The following is a 22,243-nucleotide window of genomic DNA, read 5'->3' as shown; positions in this document are numbered from 1 at the left end:
GTGTCTGGAGTGGATTGGATTTCTGAGCAATAGTTACACTGAAATTTAAATCAAAAGAAGAGCCGAGCTAGATCAGGCCAAAGGTCCAGTATCCTGTTCTCTTCATGGCAAACAATATGCCTATAGGGATCCTATGAGCAGGGCCTGAGTGCAGCAGCATCACTCTCATAGTAATAATTTACCGGTAATTTTTATGCTACCTTGGCACTCAAAAAACATGCACAAGCAGCAGTATGTCTCAAAAATGACAATCACATAAAACAATTTCATAATAATAAGACAGCACTATAATAGCATATAAAGCAGGCATCCCCAAACTTCGGCCCTCCAGATGTTTTGGACTACAATTCCCATCTTCCCCAACCACTGGTTCTGTTAGCTAGGGATCATGGGAGTTGTAGGCCAAAACAACTGAACATTTAAATGCTACAAATATAATAGCATAACAGCAGAAAGAGAGCTTGAGAGTTTCACCTGTGTTCCTTGAAACCCCTCCCATGGAAAAATCCAAACCGACCCTCCCATGATGCTGCTCACAGCCCTTCCTACAGTAGCCTCTTGCAAGGCTTCTGAAAGCAGGGGTTTGGGATAGCTGGAAATACCCTTCCCATGGTGTTGCTCACAATCATCCCTTGCTAGTAATTCCCAGCAACTGGCATTCAGAAGCATACAGCCTCTGACAGTGGAAGTAGAACATAGCCAACATGACTAGTAGCCACTGATAGTCTTATGCTCCTTAAAGGTAAAGCGACCCCTGACCATTAGGTCCAGTCATGACCGACTCTGGGGTTGTGGTGCTCATCTCGCGTTATTGTCCAAGGGAGCCGGCGTACAGCTTCCAGGTCATGTGGCCAGCATGACAAAGTCGCTTCTGGCGAACCAGAGCAGCACACGGAAACACTGTTTATCTTCCCGCTGTATTTATCTACTTGCACTTTGACGTGCTTTCGAACTGCTAAATTGACAGGAGCTGGGACCAAGCAACAGGAGCTCAGCCCATTGCGGGGATTCGAACTGCCCACCTTCTGATCGGCAAGCCCTAGGCTCTGTGGTTTAACCCACAGCGCCGCCCTTAATCTACTGTAAAAGTCTTAGTCATTGTTCTAGGTTTTTGCTTTTCCAGGATATTGCTTGACACGTTGCAAACTCTTGTAAAATTGGTTTCAGCAAAGTCATGGTGGGATCTTTGCAGCAGTGGAGGAGATGTTGCATGTTGAAATTGTCTTCTGTTTTTGTTTGTTTGTTTGTTTGTTTTTGTTTGTTTTTAAAAAAACACACTTAGATCTCCTAACTCAGCACACATCATCCAGCACACCAAATTTGTTGGATTGATCTACAATCAGCATAACTGAGTTTTGCCTTGACAGTACTACAATACTTGCATAAACACCATCCCATATAAAATCTGTTAGAGGGCAAAATTAGGTTTCTGTTGGTTGGGGAATGAGTGTGGCATATTCACCATGGATTTCCTTTTTTATATATAACTATTTATTAAATTTTCCAATTAAACACATTTAAGACATTATACAAAACAAACAAACAAACAAACATTCAAAATACATACATCACTCTTTTAACACTTCTCATTACTCCTAACCAAAAAAATACTCCGCCGAGTTTGACTTCCCTCCCTCCCCTCAATAGGTTTTCTAATCAGTTCTTATCTCGCAGTTCCTTTATATCTAGTCCTTAAAGTCAATTCGTAGGATTTATTTCAAGCCTGCAAGTGTCTTTAAACCTCTACAGTTCTTTTCCATATAATCCACAAATTTACTCCAGTCTCTTAGAAACCTTGTCTCCCTCTGGTTTCGAATCCTGCTAGTCAGTCTCGCTAATTCTGCATATTCAATCATCTTTGTCTGCCACTCTCCAATTGTCGGTAAGTCCTGGGTCTTCCATTTTTGGGCTAACAGTGTCCTCCAGTTGTCGCATACAAAAATAAGATATTATCCTCCTTGGTTATCTCTTGACCTATCATTCCTAACAAAAAGGCTTCCGGTCTTTTGGGAAAGGTATACTTAAAAATCTTTTTTAATTCATTATATATCATTTCCCAATATCCTTTAACCTTTTCACATTTCCACCACATATGATAAAAGTCCCCTTCCTTTTCATTGCATTTCCAGCACATTCTATTACTCATTCTATACATTTTTGCTAGTTTCACCGGGGTTAAATGCCATCTATACATCATCTTCCAAACATTCTCTTTCAAAGCTTTGTACTGCTTATTCACCATGGATTTCCATCTCTCCTACCTGTCTAGCAGTATCACACTAGGGGTTTTTATTTTATTTTATGCTATTGGATTTTTCAAAGTCTTGATATAAAACCTCACTAGCATACATTGGTATCATGTTACCACTTCTGTTGACTGCTCAGTCCTAATACCACCTTTTCTAATAACAGGAGAATAATTTCCCTGACAAAAACAATATTTTTATTTTATTGTCATTTATTTTATTTCTATACCGCCCTATACCCGAAGGTATAATAACACCAATACTATTCACACATCCAGAAGAAAGTTGCAAATCTCAGAACAAATCACCATGTCTGTGGCACAGAATGTCAACCATATTTTTTCATGGGAGTGATTTGTGAGTGCCCTCCTGTGAAAGCAACAAGTATTATCAGAAGCAGCTGTGAGTTGGTGTCAATCTAACACTTGGTTGTAAACTGATCGGTTAAATGAAACAGCGATTTCAAAAACTACATAATTTGCAAAATATAATTGTACGGAATTTAAGGGATATGGTTTTCATGGTTAGGTTTTCTGTTTTTGACCAGTCTCATCTGAAGCTGGCAGCTGGGAAGGCACAGAGAGATTTGACTTCCTCTCTGGGCATAATCCAAAGGTATGGGGTTTGGGAGAGGAGGTTTAAAAGCCTTATGGGGAAGCTGGATGTCTTGCAGTGTTAATGTTGTGAAGTCCTTTCATGTTACGCTAATTCAGTCATATCGTAAAGTCTGTAGTCTCCAGTGACCTTCATTCTAATGGAACCAAATCCAGGAGATGTGCTGACACCCCTAAAGTACCTTACCACTTGGAGATTGGGCTGTGCATAACATTATTAGAAGACAAACCATTTCACATTTCATTTATTGAAGAATGCTGGAATACAATTCAGTTGTAGTGACTTGTGATTTGTCAGACTCTAGATCTTCATCTGCAATTAGCAGGAATAAAATTCAACATGAATTTTGCAGAACTGGGCGGAAACTGCAGCAAGTAACATTCAATAGGGGCAAACCATGCAAAGTTCTGAATGGTGGGGCGGCAGTCAAATGTACAGGTATAGGATGGGGAATATGGTATGGCAATAGTACATGAGGAAAGGATCTCAGGATTGTAACTGATCATAAGGTGAACGTGGCAGATAATGAAATTTTAGAACTATGCCTGTTGTCTTTGTCCATGGAGTTTTCTTGGCAGGGATACTGGAGTGGCTTGCCAGTTCCTTCTCCAGGTGGATCACGTTTAGTCAAAACTCTCCACTATGACCTGTCCATCTTGGGTGGCCCTGCATGGCATAGCTCATAGCTTCTCTCAGTTATTCAAGCCCCTTCACCACGACAAGGCATTGATCCATGACAAAGCAATGACAAACCTAGACAGCATATTAAAAAGCAGAGACATCACCTTGCCAACAAAGGTCCATATAGTTAAAGCTATGGTTTTCCCAGTAGTGATGTATGGAAGTGAGAGCTGGACCATAAAGAAGGCTGATCGCCGAAGAATTGATGCTTTTGAATTATGGTGCTGGAGGAGACTCTTGAGAGTCCCATGGACTGCAAGAAGATCAAACCTATCCATTTTGAAGGAAATCAGCTCTGAGTGCTCACTGGAAGGACAGGTCGTGAAGCTGAGGCTCCAATACTTTGGCCACCTCATGAGAAGAGAAGACTCCCTGGAAAAGACCCTGATGTTGGGAAAGATTGGGGGCACTAGGAGAAGGGAACAACAGAGGACGAGATGGTTGGACAGTGTTCTCGAAGCCACCAACATGAGTTTGACCAAACTGCGGGAGACAGTGGAAGACAGGAGTGCCTGGCGTGCTCTGGTCCATGGGGTCACGAAGAGTCAGACACAACTAAATAACAACAACAATAGAACTATAGTTCTCGAGTCACAGGAAGTAATAGTTCTACTTTATAGTGCAGCAGCTAGGCCTCATTGGGAGCAGCATGTTCATTTCTGGCTGTTACACTTTAAATAGTGTATATACAAATTTAGAAGGGGTTCAGAGAAGGAAAATTAAGATTGTAAACAAGTTGGAAACCAATCCCTCGAGGAAAGGTTGAAAAAGTTAAGTACGGTATGTTTAGCATGCAGAAGAGAAGACAGAGGAGGGACGTAATAGCACTCTTCCAATATCCGAGGAACTTTTACTTAGAAACAATTACTTATCTGCTGCCCAAGATGGCAGGACTAGATCTAGTGGGCTTAAGTTACAGGAGGGTAGATTTTTATTGAACATTAGGAACAACTTATGGACAATTAGAGTACTTCAATAATGGAGTGAATTACTTAAAAGGATGTGGGCTGCAGCTCTGTAGTTCCTTCACTGAGCAAGTCTTGGACCTGAAAGCCTAAAAGGTCCCCTCCAAGTCTATCATTTTATATAAGACACTAGCTAGCCCGGCCACGCGTTGCTGTGGTTCTTTCCTGTGATTCCCCCCACCTTGTCTGGACACATAACTTATCCTGCCCCCTCCTACCCCCACCCCCTGGTTCATCCCTGTGACTGCCCCCACCCTGTCCCGACCCATGAGCTATCGAGCCCCCTTCCCCCCACCCCTGCAGCACATCCATGTGACTGGCCCCACTCTGTCCCGACCCATGAGCTATTGAGTCCCCTTCTCCCCCCACCCCTACAGCGCATCCCTGTGACTGGCCCCACCCTGTCCTGATTCATGAACTATCGAGCCCCCTCCTCCCCCCTGTCTGAGCCCTCTGTTGTCCCCGGGGAGTGTTGTTCCTTTCCCCCTGTATTTTCCTACATTGGCCCCCACCCTTGGAGAAGGAACTGTCAGTTTCTGGGTTCTATTTCCCAGTATTTACTTTTGTCTGAGCCCTCTGTTGTCCCCGGGGAGTATTGTCCCCTCCCCCCTGTATCTCCATACATTGGCTACTGCGCATGCATCGTGAACATTTATATATATATATATAGATTGATATTTTTTTTTGAAATAAGAATATGAGAAGCAGATGTTACTATTGTTTGATTTTATTTGTGGGGTTGTCATATATTTTGGTGGGCATTGTATGATTTGGGCGTTGTGTGTTTTGTGGTTTGTTTGTTTTGGTTATTTGGATTTTCTAATTTTGGAGTAGGTGTTTTGAATGTAGGATGTGGTGTTGGTTTGAGGACTTAAACTGGGGAGAGAAAGTGCATGGTTGTTGTGTGTTTTTTTAAAGACGCAGAGGCTGGCAATCAGTCATAGTATAAAGCCTAGGTTAAAAGGGGCACGACTGCCCTTACTTAAAATGGCTGTCGTAGCCTCGCATGTGACACAATGCCCACTAAATTAAAAAGCAAAAACCCCTCTCCGTGCCCCCAAGTGCGTGTTAGGGGAAATGATGAATGACTGCCTAATGCTGCCAGGCGTTTATTAATGCAGCCGCCGGGAGAGGCTTTGGGCTTGGGCTTTGGAGGTAGAATGGCCGTTTTGGCAGTTGGCCTACTCAGTTTTCCCTGTCCCAACCTAACCCCCACTGCTTTGGCTGACTCAGGCTCCTCCCTCCCCCATGGCTATGTGTCCCCCCTCCCTTTCTTGTGCCTCATCCCTGCCCCCCCCCTTGTGAAAGGCCCTATTCTGTTTGTTTTTCCCTGCTTGGCAATGCTGCGGCCTATTGAAAAAGCTGGGCCTTGTTGCTGCAAAAGGACTGTTTTCAGTTGGTTGCTGTGGAATTTTGTGATGTCATCTGGCAGCGCAGCTGCTGGAGTCTTCAGAGCTTCTGGTGGTGACATCTAATTTGGGCGCCACTTTTTTGTGTTTAATCATTATTTTAGGTGTGAAAGGTGTGGTTTTTTTGGGGGGGGGAAAATTATGCTAGATCCTTCCCTGATGTTGTGGCCAAATTTGTCACATTATAGTCCAGCAGTTACAGAGAAAGGCTGTTTCATCCACGTGCACAATGCCTATATTTTTATATATAGAGATAATAACTTTGGATGGTATCAAATGCTACTCCTACTCAGAATTAGACCCATTGAAATTAATGGACACGACTTAGGGTTATTCATTTCAGTGGGAGGAGTTCAATACTGTACTGTATATGCAGAGGTAGGCAACCTCAGGCCCGTGGGCCAGATGCAGCCCATTCGCCTTCTAAATCGGCCTGCAGACGGTCCGGGAATCAGCGTATGTTTACATTAGTAGAATGTGTGCTTTTATTTAAAATGCATCTCTGGGTTATTTGTGGGGCATAGGAATTCATTCATTTCCCCCCAAAAAATATAGTCTGGCCCACCACATGGTCTGAGGGACAGTGGACCAGCCCATGGCTGAAAAAACTTGCTGACCCCTGGTATAGTGCTATGGCAATCGTTCTGTCAGTACCAAAAAAATCAGGTTGCCAGACAGAACGATCCCCATCTCCTCTTCCATGCTTTTCTCAGGGTTCTCTTCACACTATCCCAAGCCAATTGCAGAGGACGCATGCAGAGAAGTGGGGAAAGTCCCATTGCTCTAGCAGAAGTCCTTGCATAGGTTTCTACAAGAATGACGCATTAGTTGAATCCTGCACACGGAATCTACTGAACACAACTCCATATCTCAACATTCTACTTGACACAAGAAACAGGAGCCCTATTCACGTGTTCCTCCTGTGTGTGTGAACCAGGGCTTTTTTTCAGCCAAAACTCACAGGAACTCAGTTCCGGCACCTCTCAGATGGGTGCCATTGCCATTATAAGAGAACAAGGGTGAGTTCATGGTGAGTTCCGGCACCACTTTTTCTAGAAAAATAGCACTTGTAGGAACCATACAAAAGAGGTGAGCAGGATCTCATCTGTCTAGCCCAGCTGCTCACAATATTACCATGCCCACTGCCCCCCACCCCATGTCTGTGCTGAAAGAAAAGGAGATGCACAAACACTTGTGCACACATAGATTCTCCACATGGTTGGAAATCTTAATCATGCAGAGTTCTTGGACACGTGGGAAGCCTGAACATGCATCTAGCGGTACAGATATAGGATCACCTTTCAGACATTGTGCAAACAAATTTAGTTTTTAAAGACATTACAGTGGTACCTCGGGTTACAAACGGTTCAGGTTACAAACGGTTCAGGTTACAGACTACGCTAACCCAGAAATGGTACCTCAGGTTAAGAACTTTGCTTCAGGATGAAAACAGAAATTGTGCTCTGGCAGCGCGGCGGCAGCAGGAAGCCCCATTAGCTAAAGTGGTGCTTCAGGTTAAGAACAGTTTCAGGTTAAGAACGGACCTCCAGAATGAATTAAGTTATTAACCAGAGGTACCACTGTACTCTAGTCCATACACACCTTCAATCTATTGTGCTTGTTAAAGCCCAAGCTTAAAAATGGGACACATGCAAACACTAGCCATGACAAATGATGTCAGCCACAACTGGAAGTGTTTTGAGTCCTGAGAAATCTGGAAAGGCTACTCTTCAGCTTTTTACTCACTACTTGTAATACCTGATTATCCGGCTTAATGATTGCTGAGCTGAACCTCCTGCCTCACCGAATTAGTTTCCTCTCATTTGTGTTATAAGCATAAAAATCAGTATAATACAGAACATGCATAATAGCAGTCTGTTCTTTCTTTTAATATATGTCTCACAGATCCATGCTATCTAGAGCGAATTGGGATAGCGCCCTTTGCAGTTGCTCAGTTCAGGTTGTTACTTCTGGATAATTATGCTGTAAACTGCCCTGTGATCTTTGGATGAAGGGCGGTATATAAACTTAATGAATAATAAAATAAAATAATAATTGTCTGAAATCAGCAACCTGACTTTAGGCTAGTATACCTAAATTAAAATTTTGTATTACAGTAGTACATCTACCTCGATTTACAAACTTAATCGGTTCCGGTGGTCCGTTCTTAAACTGAAACAGTTCTTAAACCGAGGCGTGCTTTCCCTGATGAGGCTGTAGCAAAATTAGGCTTCCCACCGGTGGTGCCCTTCCACTGTTCAGCTTCCGTTGTTACCATAGCTGCCAAGTTATCCCTTTTTTACAGGGATTTTCCCTTATGCTGAATAGGCTTCCTCGCGAGAAAAGGGAAAACTTGGCAGCTATGGTTGTTACACCGATGTAAAGATAGCAAACCGAGACACTACTTCCGGTTTTGCGAAGTTCGTAAACCAAATACTTCGCTCCACAATGAAGCTTCCAAGTTATTTAACTTTAATAAATAACAAAACAAACAGAAAAAAATGAAAAAGTAGAGAGCAACCACCAACAGCCAATACGTAAACCAACAAGCAACTATTACAAGGATACAAATAAGTTGTAACCACATTTGTGAAAGGTACATCTAAATAAGAAATGTTTTTAATTGGCACTGGAATACAAATAAAGAAGGAATAGCTAGAATTCTCGTAGTGGGGCATTTCGTAGTCTACATCTGATTGAAACAAAATTAAAAATTAAAAAAATCCTTCCAATAGCACCTTAGAGACCCACTAAGTTTGTCATTGGTATGAGCTTTTGTGTGCATGCACACTTCTTCAGATACCTTCAGATATCTTCAGACCACCAAAATTTCTCACCAAAATTTGAGCAATGATACATACAGACCCCCCCTCAAACACTGAAGTTTACCCCAAACTAGAAAAATGTCTCAAGCTGTAGTCATCAAATCTCTGATTCAAAATTCAAATTCGGAAATATTTGAATTTCTGTTCAGTGACATTAATATTTGAAACTGGAGGCTTGTTTCCTCAACATTAGTTTCTGCTTTTTAAAAGTCCAGAAATGTACCCCAGGCATCCCCAAATTCGGTTCTCCAGATGTTTTGGGACTACAACTCCCATCATTCCTAGCTAACAGGACCAGTGGTCAGGGATGATGGAAATTGTAGTTCCAAAACATCTGGAGGGCTGAGTTTGGGGGTGCCTGATGTACCCCATCATAGTTGAGAGGAGGCCTTCTTGATGCTCCACTGCTACATGAGATTTCTTATGTGGTGACATGGGAGACCTTCTCAATGGTGACACCCCATTTGTGGAATGGCCTCCCTCTTGGGAAATGATTGCTGCCATCTCTTCTTTGGTTTTGTTCCCAGCAAAGTGAAGATACACTTATTTGCTCAGGCATTTGTGAAGTATAGTTATTTCTGTGGTAGCTCTTGGTATTGATTTGTTAACTGCTCTTGCTTTATGGCATTATTAAAGTTTTTAAATGATTTATTGTGCCTTAACCATAGATCCTTTGTGATTAAAGGTGGGCTAGAAATAATAAGGAAACAAAATAATACATTTTCTTCTCACCACCTGATGACATACTTGGGTGGAGATGCTATGCCGCTTACATGGGAACAAACCCCGTTGAACCAAATGGTAATTAACTTCAGAGTAAACTTGCACAGGATTGCTGTGTTAGTGTTGCCTACTTTTATTACTGCCTTTTTTTATATCATGTGTTTCGGAGACATTGTTTCTTCCTTTACATCTGTATCAGCCTAGCAATATTGGCTGTGATCTAAATATGAGCCATTGGGCCTTATTACAATATTGAAATAGCAATGTTATAGTGCCACAAATATTGGCCTAGCTTCAGTGCTTCTCACTGTTAATATTAATATTTTATATATTAATTAATATATTAATATTAATAATATTAATATAAATAATACCAAAACCTCCCAGAAAATGGCAGTAGTCACTAAGTGGAAAAACTTCAAATATTTTAATTCTACCAAGTCTTATGCTATATGGATAGTTTTCACTAAAGTGCTTTTCATCTCAAAGTGAGGCGTCATGAAGCAAGCTTGCTGCAATGAAGACAATACTCAGATTACTACAATAAACAATTAAAAAATAGATTTGTGAGGCGAGGGAACAAGAGGAAACTGTTGAATATCAATACCTACAATTAAAAAATGGCTTTCTGCAAACCAGTAGAACTGGAATTTACTGTTTTTTTGCGAGGGGAGACTTGCCTCCCTTGTAAGATGAGGGAGTTCCAGCTGCTCACCTCAATTTCCTTTGCTCAAGGTCCTCAGGAAAATCGGTTGCCTGGCAACTTCCAACAGGGCAAGACTTCCCTCTATCATAGGCTGAGTGAGTTCTAGCTACTTGACCTACAGTATTCTTATGCCTCAGAGGTCTGGTGATCAAAGGGAAACACCAGGGAAGACCAAGGAGGGCAGGTAATGTTGCTTGGATAATCATGGCGCCATATGAGGACACCATGTTACTTATACAAAAAGCAAAAAAAAAAAACACACAAAAAAACCAACACAGGACGCAAGAGAGAAACGTGCTAAGAGGAAGGCACGCTTGGCAAATCCACACCGTGATCAACTCCCGCCCAGAAACCAATGTCCCCACTGTGGAAGGACGTGTGGATGCAGAATTGGCCTCCACAGTCACTTATGGACCCATTTTTAAAATCGTGTTTATGGAAGACAATCTTACTCGGCTACAAGTGACCGCGAAAGAAGACTTATACAAAAAGCAAACAAAAAAACGAAAACCAAGTTTGCCTACAAGATAAATTCCAAAGCATATCAAGAGGTCAAAAATAGTGTGCAAGCCTTTTGGTTCTCCAGCTTTTGTTATGTTGTCATGTATATTTTTCATGTTGAAAGCTGCCTTGAGCATGGTTTGAACTATGGAAAGGCAGCATACAAATAAAATTATGTATGTATGCATGCATGTTATCAAGTTCAATGGTAAACAAGCATGGTGGTGAAGCCATCTGTCTGCATGTGGAAGTGTGAGATGACGTAGCAGACATTCAAACAAGGCTCTATTGGGTGTTGTTCAGGTTTTAGGTTATACCAGCCTATCGGAAATTAAAAAACAGAATGGTCAATTCCCCATGTCCTGAAATACAAAAATAGCTGTTTTCCTGCTATGTCTATTTATGTTTCTGATGCTACACTTGAGTGTGATTGTATTGTGCAAGTCCTTTGCAAGCTGCTTTGAGAGCCTCTCGGGGTCTCAGCAGGATGTAACCTCTCTGAATAGACACATTTCTTCCCATCTTCCTTTTATATAATAGATTAAAATCAAGCATCCTTCTACTATGATATCATTCATAATCAATACACATATGTTGATTAGAATTATTCCTGACTTTAAAGACACTTATTTTGTTTTATTAACTCTCACCTTGCCTACAAAGGGCTTAGAGCAGCTTATATATAATTCCCAACAGGCTCTCACCTGGACAGCTTCCAAGGATACAGATTCATCAGAAGTGCACCACTGCGTGTGCCAGCAAACCATCCTCTCAGCTGACAATGGAACATGCTCTTTTGGATATGATTAGTGTAGGAAGCATAATAAAAGAAATGTGTTTCTCAGGTGACTTTCTTTCCACCTTCTTGTGTTGACTCTTTGTTCACTGCTCTTTTAAAAAAATAAGATAGGTCATGCAGATGACTTCTTTGCCAAAGGTAAACAATTTCTGTGGAAAAACTGCTCTTTCCCCATTTCTGTTCGCATGCACCTTTGGAAGAGGTGCACAAGTGTCTTCAAAGCATAGCATTACAGAAGCAAGCTGAATGGGAGGGGTTGGAAAGAGATCTAGAACAGTGATGACCAGCTTATTCTCTCTAATTTGTGGAATGCTTTTGACTAAGGGGCTCAGAGTATAAGTATCACATATGCACTTTATAAATCCAACATATATAAAGGAGGGAGGTGAGAGCGAGCACAAAAGGAAACTAACAGGGGAGGGGAGAAGGAAAACAACATGAAAGCAGGGCCAAGTGGTGGGATCATGGATGCTGCTTCCTTGCATGTAGTCCTGAAAGATGGACAAATAATCTCATAGGCCAGCTGCTGCCTTCAAGCTGCTTGTGGGTCATTCTTGCCCTAGACAATTCCCTTGCACTGTGTCAGGATTCTCTTTCATTGCACATGAGAAGCCAAAATTATTAATCTGGGAAAACAAAATTACTGTAATAAAATCCCATTTTAATTGCTTAAGCATGTTACCAGTGCTTAAGAAAGTTTACAACTCCTTCCTTTTCCCTGCATAAGTAATAAACTGAAAGAAACCATGCACCTGAGTTTAAAATAAAATACATCTCAGTTTTCTCACTGTCCTTTTATAAGGAAAGCAACAGATTGGAGGGCAAGGGAAGCAGATATGCCATTCTTTAATTTCGTTTTGGACTTTTAAAAACAAATTGTTGTAAAACCTGGTAAGCTCCCCTTACTGGTATATTTCTCATTGATAAGGCTTTTAGACCAGCAGGTTTGTGTTTGACTTAAATCAGAATCTTAATAGATTATTGGTGCCATATCAAGCATCTGAGAAGAAACGGCTTGCACTTTGCTTTAAAATTCACATTGATTTCTCCCATCCATGCACAGCAACAAGCTGAAGCTTAGAATACAAAAATATTTTGTGAAAGGGGAGGATAGCCTCTTGACACAATAAGGGATTGATATGCCCCACTAGGTAGAGCATTGACCTTGGACCCACATACAAAGGCCATGCCACCCAGAGAATGACTACATAGCCTTAAGCATCTTCATCTTCCATCTGTACAATAGGAACAACACAGGGCTTTTTACCCTTAAATATTACGAGTCCAAAGGCATTAAAAGTGATTTGTGCGCTATAATTGGTAACTGTATTGCATCACCATAATAGCTACTTAGCAAATGACATGCTTTTAAATTAAAGGGAAAACATCTGCATCGGTAAAAGCAGGTGCAAGTAATGCATATTAACCACCTCAGAGCCCAAAAGTTTAATTCCTTCCTGTTTTTTAGATTTCATAATTAGCTTTCTTTAGATTTCATAATTAGCTTTAAAATCTTTATTGCACTCTATTTTTATACAATATTGTAAAAGCTTGAATAAAAGTTTCAAATTTTATTTCAGTAGGGTTTATAATGAACCCTATAAATCAAAAGAAGAAAATTACTGGAAATGCTAACAAATAAAAGCCTGACCAAACCAAGCACAAGAACAACAGTGCAATCTCTACTCCAACAGTGCAATCTCTACTCAGAAGTAAATTCTACTGAATTCAACTGGGCTTACTCCCAGGTAAGTGTGTCTAAGACTGCAATCCTATACACAAACCTGATTAAACTTAGTGAAATGTAGTTCTCTAAAAATGTATAAGACAGAGCTATAAGCCTGTTGAAAATTATTCAATGTTATGAAGGATTCATATTACAGCACTGTTTATTTTTCATGGTCCATCACATGAAATTTGGTAGTCTCCTTTGGTCCTGTGAAAAAGTGGCACAATCCATTAAAAACAGAAGGCATATGTGCTTTAAGGTTATCTTTCCTCTAAAAGGAAAGTTACAAAGAATAAACAATATGAACATTGATTTCCCCCACCGCTAATAAAGCATAGCCTAAAGTTCAAACAAGCAAACTCTAAAATCACTTGCAGTGGTAGACACTTTACTGGCTATCAAAAAACTGTTCTTCATAGTCTAACTACCACAGCAAGAAAATCAAAGATAATTCTTGAACATACAATCTAATTAAATAGTTTATTTGTTATAGTGACTATTGCTATTGAATCCCCACCAAATCTATTACCAGGAAAATCTACACATAAAGTTTCAGTTCCACATTTATTGATTGTAGTTTGACACAGACAATTCCGGTCCCATTTTCTATTTTTGTGTAATGGGAAAAGAGTTCTGGTCCATTAACTCTCCCACTTTCTCCTGCAGGAAGTAAACCATCTCAGCTAACACAAAGACATGTGTTTCATCCAAGTCTTGTATGATGAACTTCTTCCCCAGGGCATTTGATTCATCCAAGTACAGCAGAAACTGCTTCATGGCTGGGTCACTGTGGAGGCACAAATAAAATGGTCACATCACATGATATTTTAACTGAATTAAATTTACAAACCTTTGGAATAAATGAACTATAAGGCAGCTCAGGAGTACATTTTCAGGACTGTTTTGTTACTTACAGTACCTCTGTAGTCATGGAAACTGGATGGTCTTCGGAAGCATTACTGAAATCCCCAGAGTGCTCTAAAGTTATTACATAGCTGGTGAGCTTCAGAAAAAGAAATTGGGAGTACTGCAGTTAAGACCCCTATTGAAAGCCAGGAGTCTGAGCAGCTCTTTGAGCTTAACCTATCAAAGTACAACTAAAATTCAGTCAAGCTGTTTATAGTGTAAAAATCTGGCCTTCAATTAGGCTGAACTGGACAGGGAACACAATCATAGGGCTATGGTAGTTGTATTATCATATGGCTATGGTAGTAGGCATGATAGTTGAATTACAAGCAATAATACTTTTTAACTAGCGGGGAAAGGAAATGTATAACGCACAAAAATTAAAGCATAACATATTACAGGGTGGTTCAACAATTTGAAGGAATATTTTTATTCTGTATCTCAAGAGTCTTGGATTTAGGAAAGGCTATACCACCTTTTCTAGTCCCCTACTTTTATTCATACTCCATGCCACTCATTTCATTCAGGGATTATAATAACCAGTTTCCAGTTTCACTTACGTCATTTCACTTCATTTATTTTTATTTATTAAATTTGTCCGTTGTTTTAGCTTAGCCAGGGCAATCCAAAGCAACTTTCAACCAAACAGACAACTCCTCCTGCCAATAAATACATTAAAACCAAGAGGAAAATGAAATACACTTAAAAACATCCTGCTCTCTTAAAAAGGCCAGATAGTTAAATAACAAAAGCCAGGTTATAAAGGAAAGTTTAATGAAGGTGCTTGGTGAACCTCCCTGATGAGAGCATTCCACAAACAAGGAGCCACCACAGAAAAGGCTTGTTCTCATCTTGCCACCCTTTGGACTTCTCACAGAAGAGGCACCCAAAGAAGGGCCTGAGATGACAATCACATGGTCCAGGTTGATTCATAGGGGGAGAGGCGGTCCTTGAAGCACTGCTGTCCCAAGCCATTTAAGGCTTTATAGGTCAAAGCCAGCACTTTGAATTGGGCCCAGAACTGATTGGCAGTTAGTGCAGTTGGGCCAGGATTTGTGTTATATGCTCAAATGGTCTTGCCCCACTGAAAGTTTCTGAACCATCTTCAGAGGCAGCCCCACATATAATGTGCTACTTACCATTCTATAAGTATTCCTTTCAAAACATTCACCATCTTCACAAAAGCTTTTCAGACTCCTAAAGAAACCAATAAATAAAAAATAAGTAAAAATATATGTGTGACACAGTTTATAGGAGAAGAAATTTTACTGAAGTTTTAAGGCTTCAGTCCTATGGAGGAATTTAGGAAAAGAAGCCTCATTGAAACCAGTTAGGTATTTTGCACAGAATTGCACTCTCAATCACCCTACAACTAGTAAACCCCTAAAACTAGTAAAACAAGTTGCTAACATTACGCATTACTGGCTATTATGAGAAGTTGCTGAAATACAACTTATTACTAAACTGAAACTAGGGAGAGACCTGGTCTGAATAGAGATATTGGATTCGTGTCTCATTACATATGCTAAAGCTATTTTTGGTCATCTGCATACTATCCCTTGCTTTTTCCTGTAGGACTAATTGCAGTCGTTAACAGTTGTCAACAGGTTTACCATACCCATTGAGTCAAAAACCCATCTCCTACCCTCCTGAGAAAAATCCCACCCCATCCTCCCCCTATATACTAGCATACCTCCAAACCTGGAAGTATTTTACTGGCTTTTGCCACACACACATGCAGAAACCTCGGGATCTGACCAGACCTCTGGAATGGATCCTGTCCACAACCGAAGGTACCACTGTATAAGTGTCTGGTGACTTCTGTTTCAGTGTATCTGAAGAAGTATGCATGCACACGAAAGCTTATACCCAGAACAAACATAAGATAGTTGGTCTCTAAGGTGCTTCTGGGCAATTTTAAAAGTAATTTATTTATTTCATTACACATTAACACAATGCATACCAATATTTAAACACATACTAGCACTCAACATAGAATCAAAGAATTGTAGAGTTCGGAAGGTCCACCAGGGTCATCTAGTCCAACCCCATGCAGTGCTGGAATCTTTTGCCCAACGTGGGGTTCCAACCCACAACCCTGAGGTTTAAAGTCTCATACTCTACCTACTGAGTAAACGTAAGTAAAAAGTAATATTTTCAAGAAGGGGGGGGGAGATATCATTCATGAGCTAGAAGCTCTCATGTTTAGAATCAGGTGGGGGGAGGGGGGCAAAGCTGCCTTAACCCATTCGCACATTTCAGCATTGGCCACCAGGCATCACATCAGCCATTCTCTATACACACAACACAAGAGGCTACGCAAAGCTGGAGGAGGAGAAAAACTCAGGGGCGCGAGGAAGAGGCCGCACAGCTACTCTAGCCGAGTGAAAGCGCTGGCGGCGAACACGACAAACAAGGGGAAGGGGGGGGGACACCCTCTTACGTTTCACACAACCGACAGCATCCCCTCGGAGGCGGAAAATTAAACCTCAGTCTCGCCTCTCCAGCAAACCGGAAGAGGCGGGCACATTTTAAGCCGTCTAGCTCCCGCCCCCCCCCCGCGCACGCGTGTGTGTCTCGGCTCGCCCTGGGATTGGCTGGAATCTGCCGGCGGCGGCTGCTGCGCGCGTGCGTGCGTGGGGGGACGGACTGTGGGCGGACGCGGCGCCCACCCCAGAGAGCGTCTCCGTTGGTTGAGAGCTGGGAATGGGCAGATGGACAGGTAGGCGGGGGCGCGAGGAGGCTGGAGCTCATGGGCGGCCGCGGGGATGCGGTCCTGAAGCCGGCGCTTCGGAAGGCAGGTGAGGCTGCGGGGGGCGGACTTAGCGCTGTGGGAGGGCACACGAGGCTTTAGCACAGCTTACCCCCCCCCCCCGTCCCAGGCCCGGCTGCCTATCTGCCTATAGCTGCTGCTGCTTCAAGCGGTGGCGAATGCTTTGGGTCGACCTCAGCCCTGTGCGCCCTCCTTTGGGAGTAAAACTCCCCTCGCCCTCTTTTGCACTTAGGGATTTCATTCCGACTGAAACGTGCCTGCATGGATGGAAGGGTTCTTTGGAGAGACGCTTCTTTTCCATTCCGAATTAAAACCTTTCTCCTCCCTTAATGTCGTCACTCATAAATTCGAAGTTAGTCATCGCCCACACAGCCGCTACGTTTGGATGTGTTGCTCCGGAACCGTCGCTCCGGAGCAAGTTAACGCGGTTATAACATAAGACACTTCACTGAAGCGCCGCGTTTAGGCGGCTTCGATGGGTTTTGTAAGGGGTGCTTTAATTGGCTTAGAATTAGATAGACACACGAGGTAGGCTCTTTAGCTGTCTGCCGTGCTTGCAACAGTCGCGGGTGGTGCATTCCGGATTGCATCGTCCTCACTGAGTCACTCGTGCAAACGCACAGACAGGCCCATCCCAACCCACACCCACATGTGCCTTCCTAAATACTGAGATTTGCAGTGAAGGGTTTTTTATGTGTTGAGGGATGGGTGGGAGGAAGGAGGCTGCATGCAAGAGCATTCTAACCCCTGGATCCAAGCAAGTGTTACAGTATAAAGCAGATTAGTTTCCTGCATTGAGGTGATAGTTTGGGCGATGGGCCATTAAGAGAACAAAGGAAAAGGAGAGACCAAGGAGAGCCTCTCCCTGAACTCAGATAGTGAGAAGGACGAAAACCAGCATTTGAAGTAGAGTTTTGGGGGTGTGATTTGAACTAGAGGGAAAGCAGCAAGCTGCAGTGAGACTCAGAGCACCATGTTTGATTCCTGTTTGAATCCAAGGCTGCCGCTATGAGAGAAACGAGATCCCTTTGGGATGCTAATGCTGTTAGGGTCAGGTTGTATATATGTGTAAATAAACCATATATCATAAAGACACCACAGTCTCTGCTGTACCTCATTTCCAAAAGGAAACATGAGCCCTGACTAAGTGCCTGGAACCCCTGGAATCTCACATTGCTTGGAGATTCGGCTGGTGTGCAACAGTACGTAGAAAAGATAGGGTTTTCTCCGTTATTGCACCACACCTGTGGAATGCCATCTCAAGGGACACTAAGCAGGCACTTTTGCTGCTAGCCTTCTGCTGTGCAGTTAGAAAGCATTTTTTGTAGATTGACATGCTTTATCACCATTTCATACTTTTACAGAATGTCACTGGCTGCTTATTGTGGGATTTGTTGTCGAAAGATAGGAACTCTTGGTTCAGCCCAGAAGACTGACCAATCATGGAAAGACATCCGTAAGTGCAATTCTATGATTACTAGGTTAAGGGAAAGACATTAATCATTATTTTTACTGATGAGTTGTTTCCAGATTGGCTGATCATCATTTAACGGGAAGGTCTTGTTTAAAACAAATAGATAATACGTTATCTACAATCAGCTCTGTTTCAATTGGGGATTTCCAAAGGAAGAGGCTAGCCTTTATGTTACAGTATTTTTTGGCACTTGTGAAGAACTTTTTTATTTTCCATTCATTTTAATCTGTAGATCTTTTAGTACCTCTAGCTCTGTTGTATTAGTGTTTCGCTGCTTCTGGTTTTGTTTATTTTAATTTACACTGCTTTGACGTTTCATTTATAAGTTTTAGTTCCTGTTAAATAAATAAGAAATGTCAATGAGTACAAGTAATATTTCATTGTTATTCTACTTGTCATTGGGTATTTTCCATTGCGCATGCTACAGTGGTAGAGGATGGAAATCTTGCCTTTGATCAGGCCATGTTTGTTGGTTCTACACCTGATAATTCAACTAGATGACCATTGTGATCCCTTCCAACTCTACAATTCTATGATTCTATTATCATAGTCTTCATCGTGTTCTGCCTCCTACCAGCAGATGTGTGATTTCTTTATAGGTCAACTGCAATCAGCTGATGAATCCTAATTCATAATTTGTGACTTACTGAATTTAAAAGTATTTTTAAAATACAGAGTAGCTTAAATATTCTTTTCTAATGCAGAAAGCTAATGCTAGTGATGGATAAGCTTGCATGTCTCTGAGATGCTGCTGAACCATAGCCATCTGGGGAAAAGGTGAACAATGCTGATTAGAGTCATCAGTAAAAGTTAAGCACCTTAATACAACTTAATCCTCCAAATACCCGACTGATGCTGTTAAAGTGAAAGTAGCTTCTGGTGGTGCATTTCTTTAATCGTGATTAGTAATTTTAAACTTATCAGAATGATGGTAGAAGGAGCATGTCTGTACAAAAAGCAATGAAGTTGCTTCGGCTAATGGAAACAAAAATGACTTTACCAGCCAGATCCTATGCATGTTTATGTAGAAGCAAGTCTCATTGAGTTCTTTGAGCTTCATTGCCAAGCAAAGGTGCCAAAGATTGTAGGATTTGTATAAACCTCATTGAGACTTACCCTTCAGGTAAATGCGTAAGATTGCAGCTTTATTTTTTAACTTTTTGTTTTATTTATTAAAAATGAAGAAGCAAAATATGGTTTCGTTCAGAATCATAACAGAACACATTATAAGGCAAATTGTAAAACATAATCATGAGAGCTGCAGCTTTAACAGTGTTCTTATATCTACATTAGGTTGGAGCCAGAGAAAGTTAGTTGCTCTTTGTTCATAACTTTTCACATTGACTTGGGGCCTAAGACTGCAGCCTAAATTTGTTGTTTTTTAGTCATTTAATCGTGTCCGACTCTTCATGACCCCATGGACCAGAGCACGCCAGGCACTCCTGTCTTCCACTGCTTCCCGCAGTTTGGTCAGACTCACGTTGATAGCTTCAAGAACACTGTCCAACCATCTCCGTCCTCTGTTGTTCCCTTCTCCTAGTGCCCCCAATCTTTCCCAACATCAGGGTCTTTTCCAGGGAGTCTTCTCTTCTCATGAGGTGGCCAAAGTATTGGAGCCTCAGCTTCACGATCTGTCCTTCCAGTGAGCACTCAGGGCTGATTTCCTTCAGAATGGATAGGATTGATCTTCTTGCAGTCCATGGACTCTCAAGAGTCTCCTTCAGCACCATAATTCAAAAGCATCAGTTCTTTGGTGACCAGCCTTCTTTATGGTCCAGCTGTCACTTCCATACATCACTACTGGGAAAACCATAGCTTTGTCGGCAAGGTGATGTCTCTGCTGCAGCCTAAATTAGCTGTACAACTCCACTTACCTGGGAGTTACCCCAAATGAATTCAGTAGGACTTATTTCTGAGTAGACCTGGTTAGGATTGCACTATAAGGCTGGATCCATCTGATTACTGTTTATGATGTGATGAATAATTCAATATTTTAAAACCTTTTTTGCATATACAGTGACACTGAGTCTTTTTTTTTTAAGGGAAATTTGCAAAATTAACTGGCTCACTTATTCTAGGGTAAGTTTGAATATGCAAACATCGAAGTAGTTAACATTGGATTAAAATTGAATGTATATATATATGTGTGTGTGTGTGTGTGTATCTGTATCTGTATCTCTGGAAAATAACAAAAGTTCATGTCAATGAACTTTTGTATTAATTTTTCATCTGTTTGCATGATGTTCACACACTTGTGGTATGGAAGTATAGTTGCGTCACAGGACCTCCAGTTTTTCTTCTTCCCTTCCAGTCCTTGACCCTCCAGAGCAGATTGTTGGGGTAGACAGGAGGGCTATGAGGGGAGCAGAGAGGAACCCCACTGTGTGAGCAGATGCTTACTTGTGGCACATTAGATGTTCCCCAACATGTGAGGAACAGTATGAATCTTAGCCTCGTCTAAAAATATGTGTGAAATAAGCTTGGGCAACTTAGCACTGAAGGCCACTTCAGAAGTAAAATACTGTATGAGCAAATATACAGTGCTGGAGATGTAGTTTTTAAAAGAGAGAAATTATTGTCAAATAATGCATTTAATTAATTATATGGAAATTGTACCTTCAAATCTTAAAAATGCCAAAAACAATTGATTTGGACTTCCTATTGGTTTCCACTTTGTTTCTTAGCCCTTGGCAATTTTTACCTTCCTAGGTTCAAAATGGACATTAAAATAATAATCAAACTTGCACTTTTAATGCTCATTTTGGAAGTAGGTCAGCTGTGTGTTGCTCTTCTCCAGTGAAAAGCATTGAATACTCACTGTGCAGTTGAGTGGCATGTGCAAAGTACTTCAACCATCCAGTAGCACCTTAGAGACCAACTAAGTTTGTCATTGGTATGAGCTTTTGTGTGCATGCACACTTCTTCAGATACCTTCAGCTCATACTAATGACAAACTTAGTTGGTCTCTAAGGTGCTACTGGAAGGAATTTTTTTATTTTGTTTTATGGCAGACCAACGTGGCTACCTACCTATAACTACTTCAACCTTGTGACTGTTCCTTTGCCTCCCTGTTTGGCAGCTGAATACTGTGGATCCTATTGCCAAAGGAACTTATGTTACAGCTTCAATCAAAGATTGCTCAGACTTGGGAATAAGCAGGGGGAAGTGGCAGGTTTCGTGGTGGTTTGCCCTCTTCTGTACTCCTCCAGGCTTCATTGCTGACAACAGAGATCTGTATTTTAAAATTTGTGTTGGATATGAGCCATCTAAAGCTCTCAGACTGCTGTAAAAGAACTGCTAGGATGTCACAAGATGAATCTCCCTGCTGCACATCTGCATGGTTCATTGGTCAGGCCTTTCCTAACCATGATCTGAGTTACTGGATTTGAATGTCACAGGGACACTCGTTTAAGAAACCAAAATAACTTTGCTGAAGCTGGGCACAACAGGGGGAAGGGTGAATGGGCAACAGCTTCTTCCTGGGCTGATAAACCATAGTTTATTGGACCAGATCGGTATGCCTGAACCAGCCCATCATGTTTAAAATTCAGACAACCATACATACATATCCTTCCAATTTGCATCTTAAGAAAAGTCATATTTGAATATTTGTATTAATACTTTAACTGATATCTTTCTTTTTAAAGTGGTTGCATCTTTGCTATATATGAAGTTCTGGCTTTAAGGAAGTTGTTCTCTTTCGATACCCAAGTGGTACAGCAAGAAAAACTGAAGTCCTACATTTATTTACAAACAGTTTCTTTAGATCCCAGTGAATATCAAGGTAAGAGACTGTTGGGCTTTTATGGTATTCAAGAAATAATGTAGAGAACAAAGTGGTGGGAAATAACATGAATTCTATGTTTAATAAAGAGTACTGCAGTGCTGAGA

General features: G+C 41.4%; 2 protein-coding genes across 5 annotated transcripts in view; one reads left to right on the top strand and one right to left on the bottom strand.

The window, feature by feature from the left end:
• Positions 1-12,122: 12,122 nt before the first annotated feature.
• GTF2H5 (general transcription factor IIH subunit 5) lies at positions 12,123-16,622 on the bottom strand. The gene is made up of 3 exons (XM_035108644.2): positions 16,549-16,622; positions 15,245-15,302; positions 12,123-13,986 (listed from the first exon to the last, which is right to left on the bottom strand). The coding sequence occupies exons 2-3, from the start codon at positions 15,277-15,279 to the stop codon at positions 13,806-13,808; spliced, it is 216 nt and encodes a 71-aa protein (XP_034964535.1). The 5' UTR covers positions 15,280-15,302; positions 16,549-16,622; the 3' UTR covers positions 12,123-13,805.
• A 109-nt stretch (positions 16,623-16,731) lies between these two features.
• SERAC1 (serine active site containing 1) overlaps positions 16,732-22,243 on the top strand; it is a 29,055-nt gene continuing 23,543 nt past the window's right edge. For 2 of the 4 annotated variants that reach the window (XR_009557357.1, XM_060272784.1), the window contains exons 1-4: positions 16,779-16,906; positions 18,243-18,334; positions 20,395-20,431; positions 22,000-22,136. Coding sequence is in view for 3 of the 4 variants with exons in the window: in XM_060272784.1 (XP_060128767.1) it covers positions 16,812-16,906; positions 18,243-18,334; positions 20,395-20,431; positions 22,000-22,136 (361 nt within the window). In the remaining variant the exon portion in view is untranslated. Of the gene's footprint in view, positions 16,907-18,242; positions 18,335-20,394; positions 20,432-21,999; positions 22,137-22,243 lie in introns of all 4 variants that reach the window. The other 2 variants (XM_035108645.1, XM_060272785.1) reach the window with 2 other exon arrangements.

Source organism: Zootoca vivipara, chromosome 3 (genome assembly GCF_963506605.1).
Source record: "Zootoca vivipara chromosome 3, rZooViv1.1, whole genome shotgun sequence".
Lineage (NCBI taxonomy): Eukaryota > Metazoa > Chordata > Lepidosauria > Squamata > Lacertidae > Zootoca > Zootoca vivipara.
This window is presented reverse-complemented; position numbering and strand designations above follow the sequence as displayed.